This window comes from Augochlora pura, chromosome 7, assembly GCF_028453695.1.
Source record: "Augochlora pura isolate Apur16 chromosome 7, APUR_v2.2.1, whole genome shotgun sequence".
NCBI classification, from domain to species: domain Eukaryota; kingdom Metazoa; phylum Arthropoda; class Insecta; order Hymenoptera; family Halictidae; genus Augochlora; species Augochlora pura.
This window is the reverse complement of record NC_135778.1, coordinates 35,789,214-35,805,782: the sequence shown is the minus strand read 5'-3', so window position 1 is coordinate 35,805,782 and position 16,569 is coordinate 35,789,214. Positions and strand designations below refer to the sequence as shown.

Sequence of the window (16,569 nt, the reverse complement as noted above, 5' to 3'; positions counted from 1 at the left end):
AACAATTGCAATTACTATGTTGCAATCTTATTTACATACCATAAGAAAATACATGCTCGCGAATGATCAAATCCCAGTAGAATATTCTTAGATTGAAATGCCCGATAATCAATTCCGCGAGATCGTGTGCAATTCGGTTTTACAATACGTCTATCATGCTTGCCTTCTCGCATGTCGAAGACTCGAATGCTTACGTTATATAATACTATTCGGGATGAATCTGAGGATTTACAGATTTATTCATCGTTAAACTTAATGTCTGTTGAACGTGTCTTAACCGTTGATAATACTGTTCAAGCATGAAACCGTCGTAATTACCATCCTCACTGGAAATTTAGGAAAATGGCAGAGTATTAAAGAAACGACGAAACAAATGACATCGTTCAAACGAATTAAATAAACTTGCTTACTTTGGGACAGGTCTTTCTCGAACAGGAGGCGAATGATTCATGGCAAGTTTTTTTACCGGCACGTACGAATGATCCACATTCCACAGCAATGTCTGGACACCTATTCTTCTGCCCATGCTAGACCGAACGATCAACCACTTCATTCTATGGATACTGATGAATACTATAGCCGCGCTCTTAAAACGTACTCGCGGAGACTTCTTGCGATGGCCTGCGGTAGCATAGGATCGTTGTTCGCTGGTCAATTGGGCGAGAATGGACAACGTGTTCTCCTCAGATATCTGATAACCACCTACAATGGTTAGCAGGTAATGCTTCTGGTAAGTCAAAGCCTTGCGCCTGCTATCAGCTTGCATATATTTCCCATAGAAGTGATGCAACTGCACAGAAAAAAAAATTAGTCTGTCGTGTATTATAACATATGTTGTATTAGACTCGTATATTGAACTACACCGGGTCAATAGTACTAAAGACACGGAGAAATCACCTTATCCGCGTAATCTCCACTGATCGTTGGGTTCACATCGTGAGACTCGATGCCCCTTTTCAGACGAGATTCGAGCAATTTGACCCGTTGACCGAGTAGCTCCTTATCCTCCAGCGCTTTCACAAGCTTCTCTTGAAGCATGCTTTTCTCGTTCAAATACTTTTTGTTGCTGTCGCTGAGATCCTACGGAAGAAAGCGTTATATTATAGGTGCATACACACAGTGCGGATTGGTAAGCTAGTGATATCCTTCTAAATACCTTGATCTTCTGCAGCAACTTGGTAGGCGTGGTGATCTTATCGCCACCGTATCTGCTTTTCAATTCTCTAGCCAACTCCAGTTCCCTTTCCGCGGACGATCTCAATTCCTGTTGCAACTCTGTGATCGTGTCTTTTAATTTTTTCTCTTCATCTTTGGCAGCGAACAATTTCTTGAGCAAATTCGTTTCGCTCTCCCGAAGACTCTCCAGCGTTTCAGCCAGTCTCATCTCGTGTTCACGCGACTCTGTCAATTCCCTCTTAGACTGTTTCATGTCGGCTTCCAAGTCCACCTGTTCAATAAAAAATTTCGTTGAAAGTATCGAGAAAACAGCGGGCAAGCAAAGAGTCGAATAAACCCGCTTACACGCGTACTAACCATCACATCTCTGGCGTTATTGAGTTCCCTCTTCAAACTCATCAGTTGATTATGTTCGCTAGTACTTTGCTCTTGCCGTTTTATCTCCGCGTCGGACGTTGTCTTGATTCTCTTCTGGAGCCATTCGCACTCTTCCTCCCGTGCTTTCAATTCCTCTTTGGTGCGACCGAGATCCGTTTGCAAATGGTCCTTGATTCCCTCGACCAGAGCAAGGCTGCTTATCAATTTCTCTTTCTCCTCCACTTCCATCTCCAGCTGTTTTTCGAATCGATTCTTTTCCGATTGTAGCTTCCTCAAAGTGTCCTTCAGTTCCGCGCTATTACGTTCCTCCTTTTCCAAGCTTTCTATCACCGACAAATACTTTTTCCTCTCAGTTTCCAAAAGGTCCGTCAGTTTTGGCAATTCGTCGGACTTTTGGGACTGTACGTGCTCCTTCATCAAACTCAGCTGTATCTCTAAGCTTTTGTGTTTTTGTCGTAACAAGGAAAGATCGTTGCGTAGTCTCGCCTCGTTGTCCAGAGAAGTCTTGAGCTTGTTCTGAAGAAAATCGATCAACTCCGAGTCCTGCATGTGACCGGACTCCATCGATCTATGCTCCTTCTCGATTTGAATCTTCAAGTTTCGAATCAAACTTCGCTCGGAGAATAATTCTTCGTTGAGCTTAGCAACCTGTTTGCACTCCACCGCTAGATCAGACTTGAGTTGGAAGATCCGGCCTTCGTATTCAGCGATCTGACACTTTAACATTCCCCTTTCGATCTCTAAGTCGTCTTTTAACTTTTTCAATTCGTCGTTGATCCTATTCGCTTGACTCAATTGTAATTTTAATTCACTGCTCCTTTGTACGTCTTCTCGACGAGGCTCTCTGGTTTGAACTTCATTCTCCACTTTACACATACCATCTTCCTGGTCGGTTTCGATTGCATTCATCAGCCGTCTGTCGAGATGCGCTGACAAATCCAACTCCCTCTGCACCATATCTTCGATGTCGGTATCTTCCTGTGACCGTTCTGTAAGTTTGAAAGTTCGTTAGCAATTGTCCAGCAAATAAAATTGATTCTTTATTGTATTATCGTATACCACATATATAAGAAATATACTCACGCGTGACCAACTTTAAATCCGACAATTCCTTGTTCAACTTATCCATCGCATTCCTCAGCTCGGCGTTCAGTTTTTGTTCTTCTTTCAGCTTCTTTCTGAGCTCGACCACATTACCGGACTCCTTCATTTTATTCTGTATAGTCTCCAAAGCTCTGTGCAAACTCTTGCTGTCGTCGTTCATTTGCCGTATGACTTTGTCCTTCTCCTTCAAGTATTCCTGTAGATGATGGATCTCTTCGTCCTTTTCGTTCGATGGCGAGGATGCCCCCGAAAAGCTAACTCGTCGGACCATTTCCTCGAGTCGTCTGATGGTCTGATCTCTGTTGTTCAAACCTTCGGTCATTTCTCGTTGACACTCGACGATTTCCTGTTTAAGCAACTCATTCTTGGTCCTGAGTTCGTGCAATTGTTTGTCCTGGAGGAGGACTCTACCCCTCATAGTTTCCAACTCATGGGCGTTTTCTCGCAACAACGAGGCACGCTTGTTCGCGTGTTGTTGCTCCTTCTCCTTGATATCCTCCTTCAGCTTGCTATTCTCCGAACTCAACTCCATGATAATTTTCTCATTGATCTGCATCTTAGATTTTTGCTCCTGGACCTCCGCGGTTTTCAATTTCAGAACGTTCTCCACCTCCAGAAGGTCCTTTTTGATTTTATTTTCGGACGTTTTCGACAACTCGTACTGGTTCTGATAGAAGCACTTGTCTGTCGTTAGCGTCTCCACGACTTCTTTAACTTCCGCCTGCAACTCGTTGTATAATTTTTGCAGGGACAGTAAGTCTGTCTCGCGTTTCGCCAAAATTTCAGATTTCGTTCGCAACTCCTCTCGCACGATCTCCAATTGATGTTCCAACCTTTTCATTTCGTTAATGTACTCGTTGATCGAAGTTTGTGCGTCTTTTGCAACAAGCGACTCGTCGTCGACTTTACCATCCACTTTATCGTCGATGTAATACTCGTTCTTCTTCACTTTGTCGTTCGTTGGCGTGCCATTGTCCTCCGAGGTCCTAGAGTCGAGTTCAGCTGGCTGCGATAAATCCATTTCCGAGGACTGTTGGTTCGATATGGCCGATAAACTCTGAGATTGAGAGCCCAGGTCCAACGGTGGCACACGCAATCCAATTTTGCCGGTGGTACTGGTAGCAATGCTATCCAAAGGCGAAGCCGCTGCGGGGTCATCTATGTTTTTGACTGAAACGAACGGCGTGGGAATTTTCAAAGTAGATACGCTTGGCAACGCTTGAGTGAAATTCGCTCCACGAACGGCTTCTGACGTTTCTTCGCATTCCGAGTGAATCGACAGAATGTCGCTCAAAGTACGGGCACTGTTCTTTGGTTCCGTCTGTCGAATCAGATCTCTCAGTTGCGTCTCGTCCAGGTTCAACGAGGAATAGAGTTGCAATTGCTTATCCTTTTTCGACAACTGATCCTTTAGGTGATCGATTTCCTCGTTTTTATCGGCCAGCATGCTGTCAATAAGCCGCGGCAGTTCCAATTGAGAGTGTTCTTGAACGCCTACTTTCGCTTGTAAAATCCTATTCTCCTCCTCGACAATCTCCAAGTGCTCTCGCAGCTTCTGGATAGTAGACCTTTCCACCTGCACGACATTCGCAATCTCGGATTCTTTCTCCTGCAACAGTTGGCTGACTCTGTCCAACTGATTCAGCGTGTCCCTCAATTCCAAGTCCTTCTCCGCTACGGCGGACTCTAATGATTGGAATTTGGTATTGGCTTCGTGAAGCTGCAACTCGAGCCGCGACGTCGCTTGCCTCTGTGCAAAGGGCGCATTCTGCTTGTGTTGCTCCAGACGACCGCGCATAGCTTCGATTTGATACAATTGCTCGGATGTGGTCTGTTGCAAGATCTCTTGTTCCGCTTGCAATTCTTCGTTCTGGTTTTTCAATGCAGCCACTTGCATCTCTAAATCTTTAATCCTCTTGAACGCGACCTCCTCGGCTCTCGCGTGTTTTGACAGCTTCTCCTTGAGCTTGAGTAACTCGTCCAGTGGCAACATCGGCGGTGAACTGGGATCGTCTGGAGTAGGGCACCGTGCTGCGTCAATTTGCTCTCTGATCGATACGTCTTCGCTAGGTTGACTCAAACTTAAATTGGAGCTGCACATATGTATCGATTCCAATTCTTTGATCCTTTTGTCCAATTGAATTTGCATCTCGCGAAGCTCAGACTTCATTTGTTTCAGAGCAGTAGAATTTGTGTTAAATTGTTCGGAACTCAGTTTATGTTTCCTCAAATCCTCCTGTAAATCGGATCGAATCATATTGTTATGTGGGCACAATGTGCATGTAATGTTTCGAAAACCGATCGAGAAAGTCACATGTCCTACCAACCTGTAAGTGATTGATATGCTCATTAAGTTGCTTAATTTCACTACCCATTTTAACTGTGTCCAACTCTTGCACCAATTCTTGCTGGTTCTTGGTTTGTGCGGCAATCACAGTTTCCAGTTGACCGATTTGAAGCTGTAAAGACTCCTCTTTTTCAGACTTGGATTGCAGCTGTTGCTCCAAGTCTGTAATAATGTCTCGCAGCACCCAGATCTTGTCGACGGCTGCTTTCAGTTCGCTCTCGGTCTCAATCTTCTTGGCTTCCGTGTCGGACATAAGTGATGACATTTCCCTCATTTGAGATTCGAGAGCCTCCACCTAAATTACCCGGTAATTTTCTCATTAGTAGTCCGTGTTTGTACCGATTCGTTAGAGTACAACACCACGTCCGATTAGAAAACAAAAACCACCAACGTATAAAGCATACAAGTATGTTGTTAGGAAATATAATCGCCACGATTTTATCTAACTGTATGCCCCAAAAACTGTTGTAATTGCATGCAAAAAATTTTTCAAAAAATGCTTAACATGTAAGCAGTATCTTGCTCTTTCGCTTTTTCTTTCTCTACCTAATATACGCTCTGCTTGCCTGCAACGATACCAGTTATTATTGTAATAAATAGTAGAATACCACTCACAGTTGCAATGATGTCAGATGTTTGAAGTACAGGTACCTCTGACGTTGGTTCAGGTGATAGTGTAGACTGCTTTGTGCGACATACAGAAAATCAAAACCAGAGTGCAAGAAAACTTGTGTTAATACAATCAGTGACGATGCGTGGTTACAAGCTGCCTAATCGCAGTTAAGTATAATATAAACAATGATAATCGTAGAAACAATAATTAATTAGCAAAATATCCTCCACGATTTATCGATTAGCCGAACCATTCTTTGCATACTCGTCGAGTCAGTGAAAATTATGGAGAGAGAGAGAGAGAGAGAGAGAGAGAGAAAACCCAGCCGGAATGTATGGAAACGATTAGTAGCTTCTTTTAGCCGAGTTTTAAGTATTATTTGAATCGCACGAAAAGTAAGTAGAAATCATTGCTATTCGAATTGCGGCAAAATAAGGTAAGATCGTTCTTGTTCGCTTTTTCCCATTTACAAACAATCAAACATGAAACTACCTCCGAGGTGATACGCAAGTCTCTTCCTTTTTCGCGTTCTCGCTCCTTCAGTTCTTCGTGCAAAAGATGTATTTGCTTCGCTGCTTCGTCCCGTTCCACTTCTCTTTCGCTCGCTTGTTCATCCAAGAATTTGCGCGTCGCTTTCAATTGTTTATCAGCTGCCTCAATCTACACATATTTCCATTGAATTAAACTGTGTAACAAATTCACCTTTAGCATAAATTATTTATATTGTATTGCGTTGTACTTTATTTTATACTATTAGAAAAGTCATTAATCCATCAAACGACAACCGAATGGTATACGGTCTGTTTAGTATTATTTTTGTTATTTGCAAGTAGCATAGATGAAGAGAAGGGACAAGAACGGATAATTAGTTAATGTACAATATTAATCGTGTGCATGCGAAAGAAAATTTGCCATAACACTACTTGGTAGTTATACGTGCTACAGCGTTAATTGTGAGACATTTTTTACGAGACGTGAGAATTTTCCAGTTTACATGTAAGCAATGCTGAGATTAACTTACGGAACAGCTTTTATAATAGTATTAGTATCTCTATGATTTACCTTTCGGCAGCAAACCCTGTGAATGTATGGGGGAGGAGTAGGTTCTAAAGGTACCTGCCGGCAAGACAATAGAATGCCAATCAATTCATTAAAAACAGTATCACAGACCCAGGCATAATTGTAATCGTCTATTATTTTATCTTGTTCTTTGTTTCTCTTGTGTTTCCACTAATACGAACATTACTAATATCCACACTCTTTGTTCTGTTCCTTTCAGACACTGGATTCAGATCCAAATCGAAATTGCATATGCATAATTAAACAAAAAAGATTGAAAAAGTGAACGGTGATGCATGAATAACGAAGAGGCTAACTAAAAAGAAGATTTTGTGCAATGTGTACAAACTATACCAGTAAGCTGATAGGTACAAATAATAAAGTACCATATACAAAATTCATTTTCAATATGCAAAATACACCACAACTTGTTTCTATATGACATACCAATTCTATGTAATAAAAAAGACATGCAATATCTGTGCACCGTTCCTCGATAAACTCCAATTCACATTTACCTGTTGCTGTAAGTCTTCTTTCTCTCTCCTGCCATCCTCCATCAACTTGTCGCTCTGTCGACACAATTCCTCTATCAGTTGCAACAAGACTGTACAGTCTCCTCCTCCGTTCGACAATACGTGCCGCGCTAAAAAATCAATTGAAATTCCGCAGAATGTTAGACGTCAGACGAGAACAATAACAAATCCCATGTGTTTTTTACCTTTCTCCTGTAGGTGCGAGAAATCTTGCAAGGTAATTTCTACTCCTACATCGTCGTTTTCACCGTAACCTTCGGTAATGATCTCTTTCTTGTTTTCTAAGTTAATCAATTTCCTTTGGAGATCAATAACAGTGAGTTTCAGCTGCTCCGTTTCCTGTTCGTAATTCAAAATCATGGATTCCGCTTCCTGCAGCTTCGCAGTCAGTTGTTCGTTCATTTCATTCATCCAGCCGATTTCCTTCGGAAAAGAGCCACTTTGGTCCCGGCCCTTTCTGTTGGTAATCGCGAGAATTTCAGCATTCTCGGACCTTAAACGTTGCACACAGCTGTTCAATTCCTCTTTCAATTTTTCTGCGATGTCGTTCTTCTCCTTCAATTTTGTCTGCCAAGTCTCGCTATCGCTGTTTATTATGGATATTATTTCTGCAGTTTGCGGAGCAAAGTGAACTCGCTGAATCTTCAAACCAGTCGAATTTAATCTCGACGAACTTGGACCATCATGTTCTTCGTTTTTCAACTTTTTAACGTCTTCCGTGTTTTCTAACGGTCTCTCATTACCGACACCATCGCACAATTGTCTCTTGACAATTTCACCGATCAGAGTATTGTTGACTTCCTCTTCGCACACAATAAAATATTTTAGCAGCTCTTCGACCAAAGTTCTCAAGGTAGCACAAATTTTGTACAAACTATTTCTGTAGAAGCAAACGTTCAATTATGAAGTCATCGATCTAATGACGAACTACTACTATAACGCAAGATAAATACCTCTCTTCGAGAACATCTGAATCTCCAACCCGGGCCAAAACTTTGTTCGAATCGATGGCGGACACACCGTCTCGAATTTTATTCAGCTCCTCCTGATGGCGATCTATCATTCTGGCTACGTTGCGCGAGTATTCTTCCTTCAGCCGTTGCACTTCCGCTATATGAGCATCTTTCAGTAACTGCATCTCGCGTTTCGCATTTCCGGTCAGTTTGTCGCGTAACTGTAGCAACTCTGGCGACCAAATATCATCAACGTCCGACTCGACTGACAGGAGAGCCTAGGTTCATAAACGATAATCATGTGAAAGAAAGCCCGATTACCATTCATCACAGAAAAATACATCGTTTTGCTACATTGGTCTTCTTTAGACTTTAGACTTTAGAAAAAAAAATTTATTGAAACACTTAGATACGCCCGTAGATGAGATGGAGAAATTAAATTCCTGTGTATCTAAAACTACCTGAATCTGTTCTTGAAGGGCATTAACAATATCCACTTTAGCTAGCCCAATTTGTTCCTCCAACTGATGGTGATAGGCTGCTCGCAGTTGAGTTAATTCGCCGTTTTCCAGCGCACCCGCATCCCACTCTGTTTGACAATGCTGCATGCACATATGTATGGTCACACAGTAGCATGTTAGTTACAAAGGAAATGGTACAATCTGGCTTTTATCGGGTACATGTAGCTTAACGAAAACTATTTAAAAACTATTCACAACAGAAACATGAGCAATCGCATGCATTTTCTTTAGATAGGACTGATCTAAAAGTGAAACCTAACAAAGTAACAGATTATTATTAGTAAACGACACATGTCATATGACACTTCTGCTGAAAAGAAGGCCACTTCAACACACAGAACATTTTAAATACAGTAGAAAGAAACAGGGCGAGACAGATAGAAAAAAGAGAAACGAAAAATGCGTAAAATACCATGTACTCGACCGGTATAGTAAAATACTTACACGAGTCACCATGTTTCGTAAGAATTCCACTTTCTCTGATTCTCTTCTGTTTCCATACAATTCTCCTTCGTACTTCATCTTTTGTTCCTCCAGCTTCTTTTCATAATGCAATTTTACTTCCTGTACTTCTATTATTTTGTTTTGCAATTCCTGTTGCAACGCTTTAATGGTTGTCTCGAGTTCGCACTTGTTAAAAGCATTGCTATTCTGTTTCAATTGTTCGTCCGCCAACGCCAACGGAGAAGCAACCCTCGAACTACGTTCGGAGAGATTATTCGAAACGTTCATGCAATCCCCGGCACCACCGAAATACAAGCTTTCCGTCAAGTCTGCTATCTCGCTGTCGTTGTCGGACATCTTCTTCGACTGCTGACTAAAGATTTCCTCCGAATATTGCTTTTCCATCAGCAGACATTTTTGCTCGAAGTAGGTCCGCAATTCCTCCATCTCCTTGGCATGTCGTGTTTCTAATTCCGTTTTCAAATCACGTAGCTCCGCTGTGCCGTCTTTCACGCCCGATACCAACGATTGAACTTTCCTAATTTCCGACGTAGTTTCGGCTTTTATCGCGCTTATTTGCTCATCGTGAACACAAATCAACGCATCGATCTCCTTTCTCAGCGATTCTTTCTCCGCTCGGAGTTGATTCACAGATTCTTTCAATAAATGCGCGGTCCTTAGCTCCTGTCTCAAAATCTCATTCTCCTCGTCGACACGATGTTTCTCGGTGATCAAGTTGTCCATCAATGTCGAGTAGTGTTTCGCTTTCTCTTTAACTTGATTGTAATCGAGCTGTGTCTCTAGCGAGCGTTCCAGTTCTTTAACCAATCTTTCGTTTTCCTCCACAGTCGATGCCAACTTCGCTCGCAACGATGTCACGACATCGGTGTCCGACGAGTCATTGTCCTCGCTGTAAAAAAGCCGGTTGGTATCTCTGCTTTGATCGTGCGTAGCATCGTTGGACAACGTCGTAGTATCATTCATGCTTCTACTGAATTTCATTCGCATCGTCGAAGTATTATCGTGCCTAGACATCAGAACAGATGAATCGAATTTGCTCTCATTCAACGCCAACGTTTGATTCAACTTCTCTTCTACCTCCGCGCATTGGGCCCATGCAATGGACAATCCGTTTTTCAGCTGCTGACACTCCTCTTCGGATTTCTGAAATTTTTCCGACAAGTCTTGCACCTGCCTCAGAGTATCGGCGAGTTCTGCTTCCTTCTGCTCCAAATTTATTTTTAGTTGTTTAATCTCCTGTTGGTCTCCCTCGGCTTTTTCGAGCAAATCTCTCGAGCAACTCTGGCTATTGGTGTCAATGGTTTTCAACGAGTTAAGTTCGGACTTGTATTTGTCGCACATGTTCCTCGTGTCCTTCAGTTGCTTTTCGTACGACTTTTTAGTCAGATTTGCTTGCTCGAGCTCCTCTGACGTCTTTCGAACTTCGCTTTCGAGATTCTCAATTTTAGCGATCAAAAGCTTTTCTAGTTCCGCTTTCTCTTCGAGTTTCTGTTTTGTTAGGTGAAATTGAATCGCAACTTCATCGAAACTTTGATAAGCGGTTTCATTCAGGCCACTGAACGTGCTAGCATTGATACCGCTAACTCTGGACAAGGATTTCTCTAGATCGAAGATTCGATTGCTCAAAGTTCGTTCGTGCACTTGACTATTTTCAATCATCGACTGAGCCGCAGAGTATCTCGACGACAAATCATCTAATTTGAATTTCAAACTGTTGTTCTCATCTTTTAGTGTCGCAGCATTCGTTAGAGCTTGTTCTAATGAACGTTCGATACTCTCCTTCGATTCCAGAATCGCGGTCGCGGCAACGTATTTACACGTGATATCTTCCAATTGTAACTTGTGCAGCTTGATCTGTTCACCTAGCATTTCTCTATCTTTCTGGTGATCCAACTCTAGTATTTGATGTGCGTTCTCATATTGAACTTTTAACTCGTTCACTTTAGCTTTGTACTGACTCAGTTCGGCTTGCGCGGTTTGCTGTGATTCCGATCTATTTACTAATTCGAGCTTTAAAGTCTCAACAGTCTTTTTATAATGACCCATCTGTGCTTGGAATATGGAAAGTTCTTTGGCGTGCCTGGTTTCGAGATCGGGCAACTCTTTGTTCAAACGATCAGCCAGTATTTTATTTTCATCTTTTAACTGTTTCAATCGTTCCTCGTATTTTTCTTGAATATTCATTATCTCCGTTTCGTGTTTCGCAGCCACCTCCTATGAAAAAGTAAATGTAGAATCATTTGTTTAGAAGAAAGCCTCCGTTGTGCTACATACTTTTAACTCCTGTTGATGTCGCGCGGTATTTATGTTTGTCTCAGTTGTGAATTTCTCTAAAATATGTTTCATGTCCTGCTTGATTTTATCGACGCGCGCCTCATATTGCTTTTGCTGTTCCAAAGTTTCTGCAATATTCAAATTCTTATCAGTTGCACCCAAACGAATCTGTTCATTCAAATTGTTTATTTGCAGCTTGTAGTCGCTGATCTCGGCATTCCGAGTGTCTCTCTCCATTTCCAATGTACGCTCATGTTCTTGAATCTGTATCAGCTGGCTGTTTAATTTTTCTATTATCGATTTCTGGTTGCTCAGAGTAGCTTCCAAAGCATCGATCTAACAAGAAACCCAATGAATTCAAATGAACTATAAACGTGTAAATACAACCGGATTCATTCAACCGAATGGTTCCTATGGTAATTCCTAATACTCACCTTGTCCTGCATGTTTGCGCTATTTACAGTACCAGCACGACTTTTGTCCGGGATCTCTATGGCATTTAAAGAACTTAACTGAGTAACAAGATTATCTCTGGCAGATAGTGCTTGCTGCAGGGACCATGTCAATTCCTCTATCAAATTGTCACGTTTGTTTATAGCTTTCTCAAATTCCTGCAACTGTTTAACAAAACACACTGTAATTTCATCAACATACGTATTAATACAAGGTGGGCAAATCAAAATCGATATTTGAATGTCACTTCATCTACCAAACACCTATATCAGTTATGTAATATACCTTTGTATGATACAATGATATAATATCTTTGCCATGTATGCTACTGTTTTGACTCTGCGAAGAATTAGGGGATGAAGCCTCTGCTCGTAAGTGGTCTATCTCTGCGTGCAAAGCTTCAACTATGGCTTCTTTTCCTTGTAGCATCTCTTCCAACTGAGCTACCCGCCCGGCTAGTCCTTCTAAATCACCGTCTGCTTCTCCCTCGCTCATACTGACGCTACTTTGGGTCACATCCCTTGATGATACACCCTCGTGCATCTACATTACATGACAATAAAAATTTCCATATTATTTGTTGATGTCGTTTGCGACAAGAAAATTGTTTGTGTACTTACATAAGACTCTCTGCGTCCAACAGATCTGTCGATACGAAACGATTCCTCGTCTGAAGCATCGTCGGTTTGACTATGACCCGCACCTTTGGCTTTATTAATTCTTTCCACCTTGTACTTCTCCAGCTAAAAAATACACCATGATCACTCGATGTGCATCAAAATTTATACTCGATATTCCAGACTGTTTCTTGTCTGTCTAAGTAGTGACATTTTGAAGAAACTCATAGTTTTGTCGAGGGAAAGAATGCAATTATTAACAATAAAATAAATCAAAATAACGTGCTCCATTTAGATGAAAAATTTGAAAGAAAAATTTTTTGAAACATGTTCAAAATATAATAGTTGACAGTTTTAAACACCACGGAAGCTTAACTACATATATAAACAGAATCGAGTCATGTAATGATTGTTTCGGGAGATAATCAACAATACCAACCCCGGTGAAGAACGAAATCTGTGAAATAGGAATTAATTGCAAACAAAGAACGAGACTTTTGGTGCTTACCATTTCTCTGCCTGCTTCCAAAGAGCGTCTTCTACGTTCATCATCGTCCGTTACTTTGCTCATTTCATTAAAAAAATCAAGTCGACAGTCGTTTAATAATCGACCAACAATAAACAATGTCAATAATTAATTGTAGAATATCCAATGGCACGATTGTCATCCATTACATTTCAAAGCATGTGTCTCAAACCGTCCACCGATTCGATAAACGTTTGACCGTTGTGGATTTATAAAAATACGAATAGCTATGTACAGTGTGGTATCGTAACCATATACCATAAACCATAAACCTTCGAAGTGGAAGATATGGGTGAAGGAGTCTTCATTTGTGCAATATCCTCTCTATATCACAGTAATGGGTCCAACTTCCACCAGACCGTAGCTTGATTCATTAGCGAGGGTCAATGTAGAAATTTTCATTGCCCTGATTGGCTGATGAACTATTATTCGAAGTAACTTTTGCCTTAGCGTAAGTGCAATCCACAGTTTTGTTTACGAGTTAGTAATGAAAAAACAATGACCAATGATAGACGGATTTGGTTAGTCCGAAGCGGTTGAGACATAACCTAGGTGAAACAAGAAATTGCGCGCGAAAAATAATTGGAGCAATTTGTCATAGATGGCGCTGCCGTCCCCTCTTTTAAATCTTTTTCATTTCGACTAAATGAATACATATAGTTTTGATCAGCAAGAAAAAATGTTATTAAAACACAATAAACGCTGTTATTTATGATTGATAATTAAATGTAAATCACACGTTCCTTCAATTTCCTAGTAGAGAGTGCAGCGTACGTCTTGTTTTAAATGTACGTGCTAATGCCACATGGAACAGTACGTATATAGTTACATAATATTAACATGTGATTCTAATCGCATGTAAATCGATTGATTCGCATCTTTTTGAAATTTAGAAACTATTTGAACTAACAGCATGAAATCGATGAAACGATATAGAATGCGCGCGTTGAAACAGTATTTGATTGAACGAATGTACATGCACATGGCACGTGTATGTAACGTACAATTCGTACAGTCATTCGCAATTGTATCGTGGAAAAGTTGGTGAATTTAGCATCGAGTGCGCAGACGCGTGGATTGTGTGCGAACGTGAATTGTGGTAGGGATAGGGAATAGGGAGCGCCATACGTCCGGTGCGGTCGATGCGATCAGTTCAGTTGCTTCCAGTTGTTTCCGAGCTTTCATACGGGTTTAGTTAGTTTTTGATTCTTTTGCGTCTCTGTCGATTGTTTCGTTGAATCATTGAGACAAGTGCCGAGTAACGTCGTCGAATCGCTGCGCTCAACGAGAACGACGTAGTTTATGACGAAGTGTAATTCGCGAAGTGTGTACATTCAGTGTCTCCGGTTTCTTGTTTTTACCAGAAGTACATGCTGCTTCCCGAGTGACAGAGGAATTGTGTTGTAGAGTCGAAGAATGCTGAATCGCGATACTGCGATACACCTCGTCGCCGGAGGGTGGGTTTCGCTTTATTCCCCACCTACGATTTTCTCATTTTCAACTTTTTGTTTTTCATAATCCATGTGAACGTAATCCTTCGAACGTGTATTCGTGATACATCGTCAACGCCGGTTACGTGCGTTTCAAATCACTCGTAGATTTTCGATTAGATGCGTTGTGCGCAGCAATGATCACACATCGCACGTGAAACGTGAGACACAAAAGACGCGCGTATTTTACGGAATCGTTACGAATCCGATTCACACATTGTTTTTGCTTCGGCCAAGAATGGATTACATAAGCCAACCGAATAGTATTAAGCTATGCTTACCAGTACTTCCGATTATGCGGGTTTCTAGCTCGATAACATTTCTCCGGAGAGCCTCGCGACAATAATAATCCTTGTTCGAGAAGAACGATCATAGGGTGTCCATGTAATTAAACTGTTGACGTTTACGAATCAAATGTTACATGACATATTTTCAAAATCAACATTACACACGATTGTGCCCAAATCCGTGAAAAGATTGTTCGTGTTTCAATATGTCCGAAACTTTATTCGAATCCTACAGAAAATGTGTGCAGGACCAGATTTATCACATTTTGTGTTGCAGTTGGAATTATTCGCAATTTTGTGGATTTTGAAAATGGAATAATATTAACGAAGGTTATAGCGAACAGGAAACTCGAGGGGAGATTCTGCGATATTGTAGCCGGCTAGATTTACGTCATCTTTACCGGTCACATCTTCCGTCTTGCGCGTGTGTGTGCGTGAGCGGGAACGCCAGCTTTGCATTCGTAATCGGGTATCTACAGTGGATCGTGGAAACAATGAAATATTCGTAACGAATGTTTTTATAATTAGGTGCTAAATTTTCCGAAATACTAACGCGATTCCAACGAAAATACCCCGTCTGGAAAAATCCGAGGAAAATCTTTTAGAGCCAGGTGTAACCGTGAAACTATACGTATAGCAAATTCCTGTTGCATCATTAGACTTTTGGCGCTAATTACACATTCGAGCCGATGATCCGTGCTATGTACTGATCTTTTGCAATCTTCTTTGCAGTCTTCATAATCAATGCATGCGTTACCAAATCTTTCGAATAGATAATTATAGAGAGAGTAACGTTAATAATAGCGAAAACAACAGTCGTTTATTTTGGTAGAAGAAATTCTACTTTGTCGTAGCAGATAAAACACCTGGATGCGTTCCAAGTTCCGATCGATTCAAGTTTTCGTTAACGAAAATTCGAGTACTTTGTCGTGCAGCTACCTGTGTGCATTGGTTATTCGCACTATAAATTGTTCGAATTTAGAAACCGGTGTGTATTTTCAAGTATCATAACGTCATTGCTGCAGATTTTTCGTGATGATTCGTACAGAGTATCGTGCGGTTGTCTCGACGTGCCAAGGCATTGATATGATTTAATTTGTGCATGTATGAAGAACATAATAAGTCTGGGGATCGCAATGACGACGAACAACGGGTCGTTACTTCGGCAAAATTTCACGCGGAAATTTCTGCAGGTTCTCGTTCTCAAACATACTGTCAATTTACACGTTTGTTAACGTGGTTATCGAGCAATAGCATTGCACCGAGTTGGCATGTGTATAGAGACAATACGAAGCGACCAAAGTTTTTCAACCCATGTTTGTTTTGCATCTTATCGTATTCGTATTCACGATTGGGGTTAATTTCATGTGCAAACTGCCGCTTGTTGTATCGCGCGATGCTATTTGTTATTTGAATATGGACTAAGTTGACCGTGTTAAAAACAACGCCAATCGTTGTTAAACGAACGACCTTAACATCAAATTAGTGGCACAGTCTCGTTATTTTGTTCCATTATGTTTTATTTTGTTATATCGTGTTCCATTTTGTTCTAACTTATTTGGTTTCATGTTTTACAGAGTGGCCGGCACCGCTGGTGCAATAGTTACTTGTCCTTTGGAAGTTGTAAAAACACGACTGCAGTCTTCTTCTTCTGGTTTTTACCCACCTCCGATAAACAAGGAGCTGACTTCTGGACACGTGACTTGCAAGAGCTTTCCTAAACCGGAACAAAGAAGGCGTTTATGCACAGGAGGCTACACTAGGTAGTTA

At 41.2% G+C, this 16,569-nt stretch overlaps 2 protein-coding genes across 12 annotated transcripts in view; one reads left to right on the top strand and one right to left on the bottom strand.

Annotated features, from left to right (window-relative positions):
* Positions 1–184: 184 nt before the first annotated feature.
* Positions 185–13,235, bottom strand: LOC144473892 (uncharacterized). Of its 8 annotated transcripts, none has more exons than XM_078188262.1 (20): positions 13,005–13,235; positions 12,500–12,622; positions 12,165–12,422; positions 11,861–12,043; positions 11,427–11,762; positions 9,132–11,366; positions 8,628–8,768; positions 8,167–8,444; positions 7,399–8,093; positions 7,196–7,323; positions 6,681–6,734; positions 6,111–6,278; positions 5,621–5,689; positions 4,986–5,300; positions 2,638–4,894; positions 1,534–2,543; positions 1,157–1,447; positions 898–1,080; positions 411–790; positions 185–326 (listed from the first exon to the last, which is right to left on the bottom strand). In XM_078188262.1, exons 1-20 carry the CDS (start codon positions 13,065–13,067, stop codon positions 206–208), a joined length of 9,288 nt encoding a protein of 3,095 aa, XP_078044388.1. In that variant the 5' UTR covers positions 13,068–13,235; the 3' UTR covers positions 185–205. The 8 variants fall into 8 exon arrangements, with proteins under 8 accessions (XP_078044388.1, XP_078044389.1, XP_078044391.1 ...); XM_078188263.1 differs by having other exon boundaries at positions 5,621–5,686; XM_078188265.1 differs by lacking the exon at positions 5,621–5,689.
* Positions 13,236–14,155: 920 nt separating this feature from the next.
* The window catches only part of Rim2 (replication in mitochondria 2), a 12,933-nt gene continuing 10,519 nt past the window's right edge, over positions 14,156–16,569 (top strand). For all 4 annotated transcript variants that reach the window (XR_013494592.1, XR_013494593.1, XM_078187396.1 and 1 more), the window contains exons 1-2: positions 14,156–14,479; positions 16,377–16,562. Coding sequence is in view for 2 of the 4 variants with exons in the window: in XM_078187396.1 (XP_078043522.1) it covers positions 14,439–14,479; positions 16,377–16,562 (227 nt within the window). In the remaining 2 variants the exon portion in view is untranslated. The remainder of the gene's footprint in view (positions 14,480–16,376; positions 16,563–16,569) is intronic.

What these genes read in the sequence shown, in the direction of transcription:
- LOC144473892 (XM_078188262.1), bottom strand. Translation starts at nt 13,067, where the DNA reads ATGAGCAAAGTAACGGACGATGATGAACGTAGAAGACGCTCTTTGGAA. An exon ending in GCGCAAACATGCAGGACAAG is followed by an intron (nt 11,763 to 11,860) that starts GTGAGTATTAGG and finishes GTTTCTTGTTAG; the next exon opens with ATCGATGCTTTGGAAGCTAC. An exon ending in AAGAAGACTTACAGCAACAG is followed by an intron (nt 6,735 to 7,195) that starts GTAAATGTGAAT and finishes TCTTGCCGGCAG; the next exon opens with GTACCTTTAGAACCTACTCC.